This window comes from Helianthus annuus, chromosome 16 (genome assembly GCF_002127325.2).
Source record: "Helianthus annuus cultivar XRQ/B chromosome 16, HanXRQr2.0-SUNRISE, whole genome shotgun sequence".
NCBI lineage: Eukaryota > Viridiplantae > Streptophyta > Magnoliopsida > Asterales > Asteraceae > Helianthus > Helianthus annuus.
Genome location: NC_035448.2, coordinates 165,435,095 through 165,449,115, shown reverse-complemented (window position 1 = coordinate 165,449,115; position 14,021 = coordinate 165,435,095). Strand labels below are relative to the sequence as shown.

Sequence of the window (14,021 nt, the reverse complement as noted above, 5' to 3'; positions counted from 1 at the left end):
TCATCTTATTTATTATTTAGTAGTTTTGGAGCTTCAATATTCATCCCTTGAGATCTTTACACAGGTATGAATGTTTCTAAAACATGATATATTATTTATTTTTTTATATTATGTTTAACTGTGAACGTCGTTTTTTATCCTATATTATATATAACCGTAACATGATAAAAATATGTAACTAAAATACTTAACATTTTTTCCAGTTCCCAAACTGCTCTGGCTACTACTAGCGCTACTACTAGCTACTACGTAAGTATCAGTTAAAGAGGAGAACAGAGAAGAAACTCATCCTCCAAAGGATGTAAAAATCAAACAGGAAGAGATACAAGAAATTCTGAAGGACACTGATCTCGATGATGACAAATGGTGGTGTAACAAAAATAGATGATATCCTTGAGATGTTTAAGCCGTATGATCTTATCATGATGCAATGTACTTGACACTTGAGCTTTTAGTTTTCAACTTTTATATTTAAGACGTATATTTCTTTATTCGTGTGCTTCTTTATATAACTTTTATTTTTGTTTAAGACTTATTTTTTCTTATTCGTGTGATACTTTATTGCATCAAAGGTTTCTTTAAGTACTTGATAATTTAAATTCTAAATGTAATAATTACCAGACATGTGTGATAATTTGACATATATCCACCACAATAATGCCACCATAAATATTATACGAATAAGAAAACTACAGAAACAAGTGACGCAATGCAAAGTGTCACCCCCGCCACATCGCGCGGGTACCCTACTAGTTTAAATAATTAATCTTCTAAAGGATGCTATTTATCTTGTGTATGTTTAATGTGGTACTCTTGTGTTATTACAAACGGTTATTTACCCGTAAATCTATAAGCTTTCAGTTTATAGAGATAAGTATGTAAATTTCTTCAAGTAATCTTGTATCAATTTTATACACTACTTCAAAATAAGCGTTTTGCGATGATCAAAACCATCACAAATGGCCTTTTGCAACAAGATGTTCTATTTGTTATAACTTAGTATCCATATGTCATGTTATAACTTATGAATGCGTGAAAAGGATGCAAAGTAATTATTATGAATGCATGGGTATGATTACTATTGCTTAACATTAGAAGAAAAATACAACTTTGAATGAAATCAGATAATGTCTTTTTAAAAGGAAAACCAAGAAAATATACATTATATTCATTCTAAATATCTATCTAGGAATAAAATCAGATATTGAAACTTCATTTATAGATTCTCATATTTTAGGATCCTGTAGACCACTTGTTTTCTTGGAAGAATGAAAAAATGCAGGCTCTGATGGTACATGAAGTGTGACAGAGAAGCTATGCAACATATGAACAACGGAATCCATGGTTGGCCTACTGATGACATTTTCTTGAACACATAATAATCCAACGTGGATAGTTCTAATGACGTCATGTAAACTTGGTCCCATCTTCAATGCAGGATCTATGATATTTGATGTTGTTCCATTTCGCCAACTTTTCCATGCCTAATTAAATGATATATATTAACTTTGTTATAGAGATATCAAACATATAATATAAAAATTACTTTTGTAAGGGAATATTTCCACACAAATAATATATGTTGTTTTAATTCAGGCTTGGAGAAATGATAGGATACTTACAAAGCTTAGAAGATCTTCTGAACTCTAACTAAATGATAAGAACTTTATACATATAATAAAAAATAACTTTTGCAATGGAATATATCCACAAAATTACATATGTTATTTCAATTCAGGTTTGGTGAAATGATATGATACTTACAAAGCTAAGAAGATTTTCTAAACTCTCTCCATGCTGAAAACATTTGTTTTCTTGACCCGTTACTATCTCTAGTACCAACACTCCGAAGCTAAAGACATCTGACTTGTTTGAGAAATGGCCATGTCGGACATATTCAGGTGCCATATAACCACTATAAGAGTGCATAGACCAGGAAAAAAGTTATCACTTGCAACAACATATGGTCACAAAAAGGTCATCATTTTCAGCCGAAAGTAGACCTTATTTCAGAAACACTAATTAACAAAGTGGGAGTTATACGCCCTTCTAGAAGTATATGTAAAATTACATATGGTCCTGCTATGAAATTAAACTAATGGAAGACTTACTATGTTCCAACAATCCGACTCGTGTCTCCTTGGGTTTCCTCAGGTTTAAATAATCTTGCCAAACCAAAGTCAGCAATTTTAGGGTTCATTTCTGCATCTAGAAGAACATTACTTGCCTTCATATCACGATGAATTATTGTTAGACGAGAATCTTCATGAAGGTATAACAATCCCTTCGCTATGCCCAATATTATATTGTACCGCATTTCCCAATCAAGAAGTATACGTTTAGTTTGGTCTGCAAACATAATCATTAACTGGGAATTAGTGACAAGATTCACTACAAAAGAAAAATCATATTTTTGCTAACAATGTTAAATTGTTTAAACATCATTAAGTTATGTTCCTAAGAAAGTGTTAAGAACTTCTATGACACATGCAACAAAGTTTTTCTTTAAGAACTTATGAAATGTAAAACAATCATTGGTTGCTAAATGCCTAAATTGGCCAAATTTCTTGCTAAAATATTATTTCCAACCCACAAATATGTGTAATGTTTTTCTTACGGTGCAATCTATATGGGACTCAAAAAAAGGTGTCCTCTTTAAGAACTTACCTAATACGAACTGATCAAGACTTGCATTTGGCAAGAACTCATAAATGAGAAGTCGTTCCTTCCCTTCTATGTCGAACTCATAAATCCAACCCACGAATACGTGTAATGTTTAATAATGGTTTTCTTTACATATCAATGTTTGGGATTGAAAAAATGCTTCCTCTTTAAGACTTACCAAATATAAACTGATTAAGGCTTCCATTTGGCAAGAACTCATAAATAAGAAGTCTTTCCTTTCCTTCTATGCTGTAACCAAGGAGCCTAACCAAATTACGATGTTGAAGCTTCAAAACTAGGAAAACCTCATTCTTGAATTCAACATCACCTTGTTGTGAATTCCTTGCTAGTCTCTTAACTGCTATTTCATTCCCGTCTATAAGGGTACCCTAAATATCATATGATGGCTATAATGTATTAATGTTTAACTAAGATCAAGATTCTGAATATTTAAAACACAATGACCAATATTGATTTGTCTATACCTTGTAAACTGCACCGAATCCACCTCGTCCAAGCTTATTGTCTTCGGAAAAGTCATTAGTTGCTGCTTTGATTGCACTAAAGCTGTATTGTAATGGTTCAGCAATGCCAATGTCCATAGTTTCAGCTAGTAGAATGAAAGATAAGTTAGATGTGGCTTTAGCGACCAAGTTGTCTTAATGCTATGACTACAAGTCAAAGCAATGTGTGTTTAACCCCGTTATCCGTTGGTTCAATTTGTAACTATGAATGTTAAGGTGCAAACATGAAACTTACTCTGAGTACTTTCATGAGGTGACGAAATTTGTGTTTTCTTCTTCATGGTCCTCATAAAGAAACACAATGAAGCAATTATGATGGCCGCAATTGTCACAAAAACAATTACTATTATCACAATAAGAGTTGTGTGTTCCTCTTTACCTGAAAAATGTAAAGCGTAATGATGAAAATGTAAGTTATTTTGAAGATTTTCTAAAACTAAAATTACTTGTTATTATAGAAATGTGATGAAGTAAAAAAGAAATGTTGATATTAAATTTTTTAGGTAAATATTATTATCAAGTTAAAGTTAATTTTGTAGACATTTCAGATCCTCCTCATCCTTTATAGGTTTTGGGTAAGCACATATCAAAATTTAAATCTAATTGTTGTTCATGTGTTTGACTATATTTTTTTTTATCATATGTGTGTAAATTTTCGTTTATGTGTGTTTGAGCTCTGGATTTAGGTTCTGAACACAAGTGAGATGAATTTTAAAGGTAATCCTTAATCCTTAATGGGGCGAATATACATGAAATTCAGATTTGTATTTTAATTTCAGGGTTTGAAAATTGCCAACGGTGGTGCATTGTGTTTGGTGCACAAAAAACCTAGGAACAAAACCGGCCTATCTGACCAGAAGCGGTTCGGTTCTAAATTAACCCGTAACCCCAAAGCTGATACGAATCAGCTGGAGTTTAATTTTATTATTGCTTATTATCTTTTTTTAATGTTTGAGGGACCATTGTGGCCTTTTGGTATTTTCTTGGTTGTCTTATGTAAACTTAGAATTATGGTTTGGGTTTTAACCTAGTATTGCTGCTAACTTCTGATTCATTCAAAAATTAGCTTCCTTCCATTCTCTCAAGTTTCCTTCTTCTTTTACCCTATCAAGGGTATCAGAGCTATTCCGATCCTTCGTCGGAACCCTCACCACTCACCATGACGAACACCCGCAACCAAGATCTTGACAGGGCTGTCAAGGAACATGATAAGGCAATCTCAGATATTCAAGCATCTTTGGAAACGCTAATGAAACAACTAGAACAGTCTATGAAGCTGCAGGAACAATCTATGAAGCAACAGGAGCAGATTCTGAACCATGTTAAGGACCAGTCGAGCGGAGTTTTCTCCACAGGAATTTCTTTCGGTAACTTTGGCGAGGGAGAGTCCCGCCCTAACCGACCCATGCGCGTCAGGAAAGTGGAGTTTTCGCGATTCTCAGGAGAAGATGTTGAGGCATGCATATACCGCTGTGAACACTTTTTTATTCTCGATGAGACTCTCGACAATATAAAGCTAAGGTGCATTGTGGTCCATCTTGAAGGAGAAGCCATACAATGGCACCAAGCTTTTATGAAAACCAGGGGAACTACGGTCGCGGAATACCCTTGGGATGACTACGTTCGAGCTATCTCGAACCGGTTTTCAGACACAATGTTTGAGGACCCTTTAGAAGAACTTGCACTGCTAACACAAACTAGGTCACTAAAGGAGTACAACAACATTTTTGACAGCCTACTTAACAAGGTAAGTCTTAGTGAGGCCCAAGCTATTACTTTATATCTGAAAGGTTTGAAGGAAGAGATTCGGGGGCCGGTCAAGATGTTTAAACCCACTACACTCCATCAAGCCTATGGGTTAGCCAGGACCCAAGATCTTAATAATGCAAGCATGGATAAAAAAATTAAACTAGCGAGTGGCAGAACCGGGTTTGTGAAGGGGGTGATACTAGAATCACGCCACCGTCTAATGCCGCTAAGCTACCGCTTCTTCCTACCCCACGAGCGACGGAAAGCACTCTTGCCAAACCGAACCAACGTCGTCTCTCAAGTAAAGAATTGGAAGCAAAACGGGCGAAAGGAGAATGTTTTTTTGGTGTACCAAAAAGTTTGTGCCGGGTTACAAATGTACTCGAACTCGTGGCCAAGTCTATGTTATTGAGTTGGAAGACGAGGATGATGTAGAGGTTGAGGGAACTGAGGAAGATGAAAAAGAACACCAAATCTCTATCCATGCGCTAACAGGTCTTCCGTTGTACTCGACTATGCGGGTTCAAGGATCAATGGGAAACCGTCAGTTGCATATCCTTGTTGATTCGGGATCAACTCACAATTTCATTGATAGCAGGTTAGCAAAGAAACTTCAATGTGAGGTTAGAGACATCGCTCCTATCAACATGGGGGTGGCGGACGGGAAAGAACTCAAGTGTACTCAGTTATGTCCCAAGTTTCAATGGGCCATGCAAGGCCATTGGTTTAGAGTGGTGGTGTTGCTTCTAACGTTGGAAAATTACGACATGATCTTAGGGGTTCAATGGCTCCTTCCATTACAAGATATTTTGTGGAACTTCCAAAAAATGACCCTGCGGTTCGAGCTGGAGGGTAAACAATACGAGTTGAAAGGCTTACAAAATAACAAGGTGTCGGTGTGCTCGGTACAGAAAATGGATGAGTTACTAAATAAGCATGCGAAAGGGGGTCATCTACAACTTTTTAGTTTACAGTTGGCTAACCGGGGACCCGATGCCACGTATCAATCGAAGGTTTAATGCGATCCCGGTATTCCACCCAAGAGCCTCCCTTGGAAGTCGTTAGTCCGCGCCTTCGCGAAGGTGTTCCGGCTGCCGAATGGGCTGCCTCCTTCTCATTCGTTCGACCATCGAATCATACTCAAGGAAGGAACGGAGCCGATAAGTCAACGCCCCTACAGATATCCGTCGGTACAGAAAGATGTTATAGAGAAAACCACCCAGGAATTGTTAGATTCGGGGGTCATTCAGAATAGCCAAAGCTCTTTTGCAGCTCCGGTTGTCTTGGTTAAGAAAAAAGACGGCCTATGGCGTATGTGTATGGATTATCGTTGTCTCAATGAGGCAACAGTTAAGGATAAATTTCCCATTCCATTGATTGAGGAGTTGTTAGATGAGTTGGGGGTGCTACATTATTTTCGAAGCTGGACTTATGTTCCGGGTATCATCAGGTGCGCATGGCACCTGAAGACGTCCACAAAACCGCATTTCGAACCCACGAAGGGCACTACGAATTCCTCGTTATGCCATTCGATCTCACAAACGCATCGGCAATGTTCCAAGCCCTTATGAATCACGTGTTTCGTTCTATGTTACGAAAAGGAGTATTGGTTTTCTTTGATGACATATTGGTCTACAGTCGAGATGAACAGCAACATGTGAAACATTTGAAACAAGTCCTTCCCATTATGAAAGAAAATAAGTTGTTTGCAAAAGAATCTAAATGTGTGTTCGGGGGTCGAGCTGTAGAGTACTTGGGCCATATAATCTCCAGAGAAGGGGTGAAGGCGGACCGGTGATGATAGAGGCGGTTCAACAATGGCCTGTACCCAAAACCATTAAACAACTCCGGGGGTTTTTTGGGCTTAGCGGGGTATTACCGACGCTTTATCCGATCATTTGGCATGATTGCAAAACCACTTACCAATCTCCTCAGGAAGGATGCGTTCCGATGGAGTGAAGACGCCCAAGACGCATTCGAGAGACTCAAAGCGGCTTTGTCATCGGCCCCAGTTTTGGCTCTTCCGGATCCTAAGAAACAGTTTGTAATTGAAACGGATGCTTCGGCGGGTGGAATTGGGCCGGTGCTCATGCAAGAGCGTCACCCGGTCTCGTTTCTAAGTCGGGCTCTCTCACCGAAACAAGATGCATTATCGGTTTATGAAAAGGAGTTATTAGCAATTATGGTGGCAGTGAAACAATGGCATTATTACCTCATCACTGGTCCGTTTTTTATCCGTACAGACCAGAGAAGTTTGAAGCACCTTTTAACTCAAAAGGTGACCACTCCGTTGCAACATAAATCGCTAGCAAGACTGATGGGTTACGATTATTGCATTGAGTATAAACAAGGTCGGGAGAATGTCGCGGCTGATGCCTTATCTCGGGTCCAAGGCGGTACTCTATTTACCATGGCTATTTCGCAACTAGAACCCATTTTGTTGCAAAGAATTTTGGATAATCAAAGTGGGGATATTGAAGTGCAAAACATAGTACAGAGGCTGAATAAAGGTGAAAATGTGCCAAGGTTTAAATGGAACGAGAAGTGGCTAGCCAAGGAAGTGCACATGGTGGTAGGGGCTGATACAGATCTAAGAGAGAAAATTGTGAAAATTTGCCACGAGTCCGCCATGGGGGGTCATTCAGGAATACGAGCTACGACTCAACGGGTTAAGGGTATGTTTTTTTGGAAGGGAATATCGAAGGTGGTCCGTCGGATACTACGAGCATGTGATGTGTGCATGAGAGCCAAACACGAAAACATTGCCACACCAGGTTTGTTACAACCATTACCGATTCCCGAAACTATCTTTACTGACATCTCGATGGACTTTATAGGTGGGCTACCAAAGGTCAAGGGTAAGGATACTATATTCGTGGTGGTAGACCGACTTACAAGATATTGCCATTTCATGACGTTGGGTCATCCGTTCTCTGCTAAGGAGGTGGCTCAGGTCTTCCTTGATAATGTGTTTAAACTCCACGGGTGTCCTAAGTCAATCGTTTCTGACCGTGACCTGATATTTTTGAGTGCCTTCTGGACGGAGTTTTTAAACCTTCAAGGAATAGCGGCTAACTTGTCTACCGCATACCATCCACAGTCGGACGGTTAAACGGAGGTAGTTAATCATTGTTTAGAGGGTTATTTAAGGTGCATGGTGATGGAAAGGCCTCATACTTGGGTCAAATGGGTGTCGCTAGCGGAATGGTGGTATAATACCACGTTTCACTCGTCGTTAGAAAAATCTCCTTTTGAGGCTCTATACGGGTACCACCCTCCTTTGCATATATCGTACATTCCTCGAGATACTAGTGACCGAGACGTGGATGAGATGATGCAAGACCGTGAGACAGCGATTAAGTTGATGAAACAATCATTACTCAAGGCTCAAAATCGTACGAGGCAGCAATCGGATAAGCATAGGACGGAGTGGGTTTTTGAACCAGGGGCATGGGTATATTTAAAATTGCAGCCATATATGCAGAACTCTTTGAGGGCCTACAAGCACTCGAAACTCACTCCTAAGTATTTTGGGCCCTTTGTGATTGTGGAGAAAGTGGGTAACGTTGCGTATCGTTTGGGTTTACCGGAAGAGGTGCAAATTCACCCCATTTCCATGTGTCCTTGTTGATGGAGGCGGGTGGACTAGCAACTAAGATCATTCCTCTTCCAGTAGAAGCTCGTTTCACTCTTCAACCCCATGTTGTTTTGGATCGGAAGCTAGTTAAGAGGAGGAATCGTGCGGCGATGAAGGTTCTAGTTCATTGGAAGGGTCAAGGAACACAAGATGCTACATGGAAGTTCCTGGACGAGTTAAGGTTGCGTTTTCCTGATTTTGCAGAGCTCACTTCTTGAGGTCAAAAAGTGCTGAAGGGGGAAGTCTTGATACGAATCAGCTGGAGTTTAATTTTATTATTGCTTATTATCTTTTTTTTTCATGTTTGAGGGACCATTGTGGCCTTTTGGTATTTTCTTGGATGTCTTATGTAAACTTAGAATTATGGTTTGGTTTTTAACCTAGTATTGCCGCTAACTTCTGATTCATTCAGAAATTAGCTTCCTTCCATTCTCTCAAGTTTCCTTTTTCTTTTACCCTATCAAAAGTGGTTCAGTTTTTCTTCCAAATCATAGGTTCCGAACCGTTTCCACCTCCTTGCTACTCAAGCCGCTCTCCTATACAGTCGCTTTTTATTTGCTTTGCTTATTAATTAGTTTTGGTTTCACAAAGTTCTCAATCATAAGCATTCCTTGGTGTCAGTTCCTCAGTTCCTCACACGATGCATCAATTCGCAGAAACAATAGTTCAAACACTAAAATTAAAATTAACATATACATTAGAGTTAATTACACAAATGGGTCATGTGGTTTATACCTAATTTCGTCTTTGGGTACTAACTTTTTTTAACAGGTTTAGGTTTTATGGTTTCAATTTTATAATACCTTTGGGTATTAACACCAAAATTAGTTAATTAATGACTAAAATACCTTGCATCTTTTTAAGTTTATCAATGTAACACATTTGGGGTACTAACACCTAATTTTATTACATTTAAATCAATTCTACAAAATCTATTTATTTTTTTTATTTTCATCTTTTTATTACATCTCTTAATTAACATAAAATCTATTTTTTCATATTTTTATTAAATTTCTTATTTAACATAAAATCTACTTGTTACACCAGTATTTTTTTAAATAGATTTTTGAAATAAAATCTACTAGCTATAAAGCTTTATGTAAATTAAATTTTTACCCGTTTTAAATAATGTAAACCTTACTCGTTTTTAATTTTGGATAGAAATGATTGATAATATAAATATCTATCATGTAAAAAAATTTAAGCCTTTTTTTAACTCGTTTTTTTTTTTTGTTCATTTACATTTACTATTTTAGAAAGATATTTAATTTACATAAAACTATATAGCTAGGTATTTTAGATAAAACTATATAGCTAGGTATTTTAGATAAAATTGCAAGAAATGTAAATGAACAAAAAAACGAGTTAAAAATGGCTTAATTTTTTTTACACGAAAGATATTTATTATTATTATTATTATTATTATTATTATTATTATTATTATTATTATTATTATTATTATCAATCATATATAAAAAAATAAGTAGAGTTTATGTTAGTTAAGAAATATAATAAAAATATGAAAATAAAAAAATAAATAGATTTTGTAAAAATGATTTAAACTTAAATAAAATTAGTTGTTAGTACCCAAATGTATTATATTGATAAACTTAAAAAAGGCAAGGGTATTTTAGTCATTAATTAACTAATTTTGGTGTTAGTACACAAAGGTGTTACAAAATTGAAACCATAAAACCTAAACCTGTTAAAAAAAGGTTAGTTACCAAAGACGAAATTGAGTATAAACCACAGGACCCATTAGTGTAATTAACTCTATACATTATTAATATTTGTTTTATTAATAATGCCCCATAGTGGGGACATTATTTTGTTTTATCACTACATATGGTCTAATACAGTATAAAACCAACCCACCAATAAAAACACACACACACAGATCATTGCTCTTCATGCGGGTACGTGTCTTATCTTTCCAACCAAGACAACCCTTCCCTAATATCAAAACCGAAGATTGGATACCCATAACGACCAGACTCCTGAAGGGTCGATTTAAAACGAAATCTGCGTCGGAGTCATTGGTGTCACCAGTGACATTTATCAACTTGGGTCATGTCTCATTTATTTAAAAGTCACACTCTATAGTTCATTTTACTAACACCCTTTTATTTTATATGTAGTCATGTCTCATTTATTTAAAAGTCACACCCTTTAGTTCATTTTATCAACACCCTTTCATTTTATATAATGCAACAAAAACTAACTACATGCTTTTTTGTAACCATCATGTCCATAGAACACAAACACACCGTTTAAGTTTTTTTATTGATAACAAGGCACCATCGCATCTACATGCCTTTTCAAATTGTTTCAAGATAAAAGCTGCCACCGTTTCACATAATTAATAGCACCGCCCCATCGCATATATCATAGTATCATACAACACCGCATATCAATTCAAATAATAAACATAAACAATAATTTTCAAACTCTAAACAACCGGAAGTCGTTAAAAACAAACGTCCGATAAAACTTTTCAAAAACCGTCATGACAGTTGAGAATCAAAAAGACGCGTCTCCTCTCCGACCACTATTTCCCCATCATCCACCTTTTCACACCCTCCCTCACCGATCGATCTAAACATTTACAATTATTTCTTAGTAAGTTTAGACGGTTACGGAAAAGGAATGGAGCCACAAATTAAAACACCAACGATTTTTGTATGGCGGTGGCGTGGTGGTGGGGCGACGCTTACGGAGAAGTAGGTTAGAGACGGACAGGATCGACGGTGGTGACCGTGATGGATGTTGAAGAGTTTAGCGTGAGATAGAGGAAACAAGAGATTCGTTGTTACAAAAAAATGTGTGGCGGTGGTGCTGTTGTGGAGGCGGTGGTGCTGTTGTGGTAGCGACGACTTGATGGTTGGGATGGCCATTTTTGTGGTATGTTTGTTGAGGGTGAGTGTACATTATCCTATACTATAATAGTTAAGTGAAGTATAAGAAATCTGAGAATACGAGGTTTTTAATTTGGAAGAGTGAAGATAAAAGAGTTTTGATTATAAAGTATTGAATTTGGATGGTATAATGTGGTGGTATTTGTTTAAAGTTTTGCTTTATTCAGTGTTTTACCATTTACCATTCTTCAAATTACAATTTCATATATGCAAAGCCGTATTTAATAAAAGTGGTATAATAAAAAGGTGAAAATAAAAAAATAAATAGATTTTGTAAAAATGATTTAAACTTAAATAAAATTAGTTGTTAGTACCCAAATGTGTTATATTGATAAACTTAAAAAAATACAAGGGTATTTTAGTTATTAATTAACTAATTTTGGTGTTAGTACCCAAAGGTGTTACAAAATTGAAACCATAAAACCTAAACCTGTTAACAAAAAGGTTAGTATCCAAAGAAGAAATTAGGTATAAACCACATGACCCATTTGTGTAATTAACTCTATACATTATTAATATTTGTTTTATTAATAATGCCCCATAGTGAGGGCATTATTTTGTTTTACCACTACACATGGTCTAATACAGTATAATGCCCTATAGTAAGGGCATTATTTTGTTTTACCACTACACATGGTCTAATACAGTATAAAACCAACCCATCAATAAAAACACACACACAGATCATTGCTCATCATGCGGGTACGTGTCTTATCTTTCCAACCAAGACAACCCTTCCCTAATATCAAAACCGAAGATTGGATACCCATAACGACCAGAACTCCTTAAGGGTCGATTTAAAACGAAATCTGCGTCGGAGTCGTTGGTGTGTGATCTCATCAGTGACATTTCTGTGACTGAAATGGAATCGTTGGTGTGTGATCTGACCGGTGACATTTCTGTGAGAAAGTAATTGCCGTCGCCGTCGCTGGTGTACATATTATGGAGTTAGGAGATTTGTGGTGAGCGGTTACGACTCACCGTAGACGTAGAGGCTACGCTTATGATTTTTTGAAAGGTTTTGCGTAGTGGTTTTTGCTTTTCCAAACCTAAACAGGGTAATTATCGACGGAGACAAATAGGCGGCGGTTACAATTTTGGATAGTTTACGGTTTACTAAAATTTTGTTTTTATGGCAACAATATTGGTAGCAATTCTGGTGTAAATGTTAGGATGTTGAACGGAAACTCTGTATGTGAAATTTGGATATTTCGTACGGATGAAGTGAAAGGGAAGAGCTCCATTTTATGTTGCGCAATAATTTTTTCATGAACCACAACACCCGTGCGAATTCAAACGACACATCCCTTGCCTTTTGTGACATTCTATTTCCGAGGAGGCGTGAGTGGTAACGTTTTGTTGGTTTTTGTATAGATAGATAATATTCTACTTTTAAATCTTATTTTGCATCCTCAAAATTATATGATTACAGTTAAACAAAGACATAAATATTGTAGGCAAACCATATATACCTGGTGATGATGGTTGTGGAATTCCCGGAGTAGTCTGATTGAAAAAATCATATACCTCAAACCTAAAATTACACGTCGATTGAAGAATTCTCCCGCCATTTGTCCCATTAATACTAGAATTTGGGATCTGATTTACTGCAGCCTCCAAACAATCACTACACACTTGCTCCGACAAGTTTGGAGTACACTGCACAAGACCATGGATCGTTAGGAAATCTGGCCCGGTTATGTTCCCGGTCGCAAACTTCAGTAACGGGCCGCCAGCAGCCGCCTCACCTCTCAACCGATCCATCAACTCTCTAACAGCCCTATTGAACTGATCAACATTACCCACACTTACGGGGCTCGCCAAAATCACAGTATTTGTATTTCCAGTCTCGTTGGAGTATTTCAAAAAGCATGACTCAGTAATATCCTATAGCTTCTGTTTGGTTGGGGCAGAGTTCTCTTAACTTAATAATGGAGTCACTCAAACACTTTGTGCATACATCGGGTTCGATATCACCACGACAAAGAACGAACGAGATGACTCTGTCGCTGACTTGGCCAGTAGTGAAGTTGTAGTAGCCGAAGCCGGAGTTGGTGGTGGGGAGGGCCAAAAGGGCGGTGCCGAGGTTTCTTTGGTAAGTACTGTTTATGGTGTAGTTAGCTTTGTTCACACATATGTGGTGGAAGAAAGGTGGTGGTTGAGCTAAGGTGGTGGTGTTGATTAAGCATATGATAATAAGAGAGAAGGAGAAGAGATGTTTTGTGAAGAGTATGAACATTTTTTGTCGTGTCGGACGAGGAAGGAGATGTTGTGACATTTAAAGAGTGGAATACGATGACAAAATAAAAGTCTTGGTAATCGGCTACAACTGATCAATAATTAAAGGTATGTGGTTAGAAAGACATCTGATATAAAGGGAATATATTTAGATCCTTTACGGACTTAGGGGATCCGGGGTGGTCCGTTATAAACCCCCAATCACGCGTGATAAACAACAACGCACCGCCGCCACTACTCCCGATCACGCGTCAAAGTTAAAACGCGTTATATTTTTAACGCGTGATCATTCTT

The 14,021-nt window shown here is 37.2% G+C and overlaps 1 protein-coding gene across 1 annotated transcript; it reads right to left on the bottom strand.

Annotated features, from left to right (window-relative positions):
• Positions 1 to 1,719: 1,719 nt before the first annotated feature.
• LOC110917014 (cysteine-rich receptor-like protein kinase 8) lies at positions 1,720 to 13,740 on the bottom strand. The gene is made up of 6 exons (XM_022161636.2): positions 12,962 to 13,740; positions 3,424 to 3,567; positions 3,150 to 3,274; positions 2,843 to 3,053; positions 2,112 to 2,349; positions 1,720 to 1,915 (listed from the first exon to the last, which is right to left on the bottom strand). Exons 1-6 carry the CDS (start codon positions 13,251 to 13,253, stop codon positions 1,735 to 1,737), a joined length of 1,191 nt encoding a protein of 396 aa, XP_022017328.1. The 5' UTR covers positions 13,254 to 13,740; the 3' UTR covers positions 1,720 to 1,734.
• Between the last annotated feature and the right edge of the window lie 281 nt (positions 13,741 to 14,021).

Bases quoted from the DNA above. Each gene is read 5' to 3' on its own strand.
- LOC110917014 (XM_022161636.2), bottom strand. From the start codon at position 13,253: ATGGATCGGTTGAGAGGTGAGGCGGCTGCTGGCGGCCCGTTACTGAAG. The intron at 2,350-2,842 runs GTAAGTCTTAAA...TTATGTTTGCAG, and splicing joins CCTTAATCAGTTTATATTTG to ACCAAACTAAACGTATACTT. The intron at 1,916-2,111 runs GTAAGTCTTCCA...GCACTCTTATAG, and splicing joins AGTCGGATTGTTGGAACATA to TGGTTATATGGCACCTGAAT.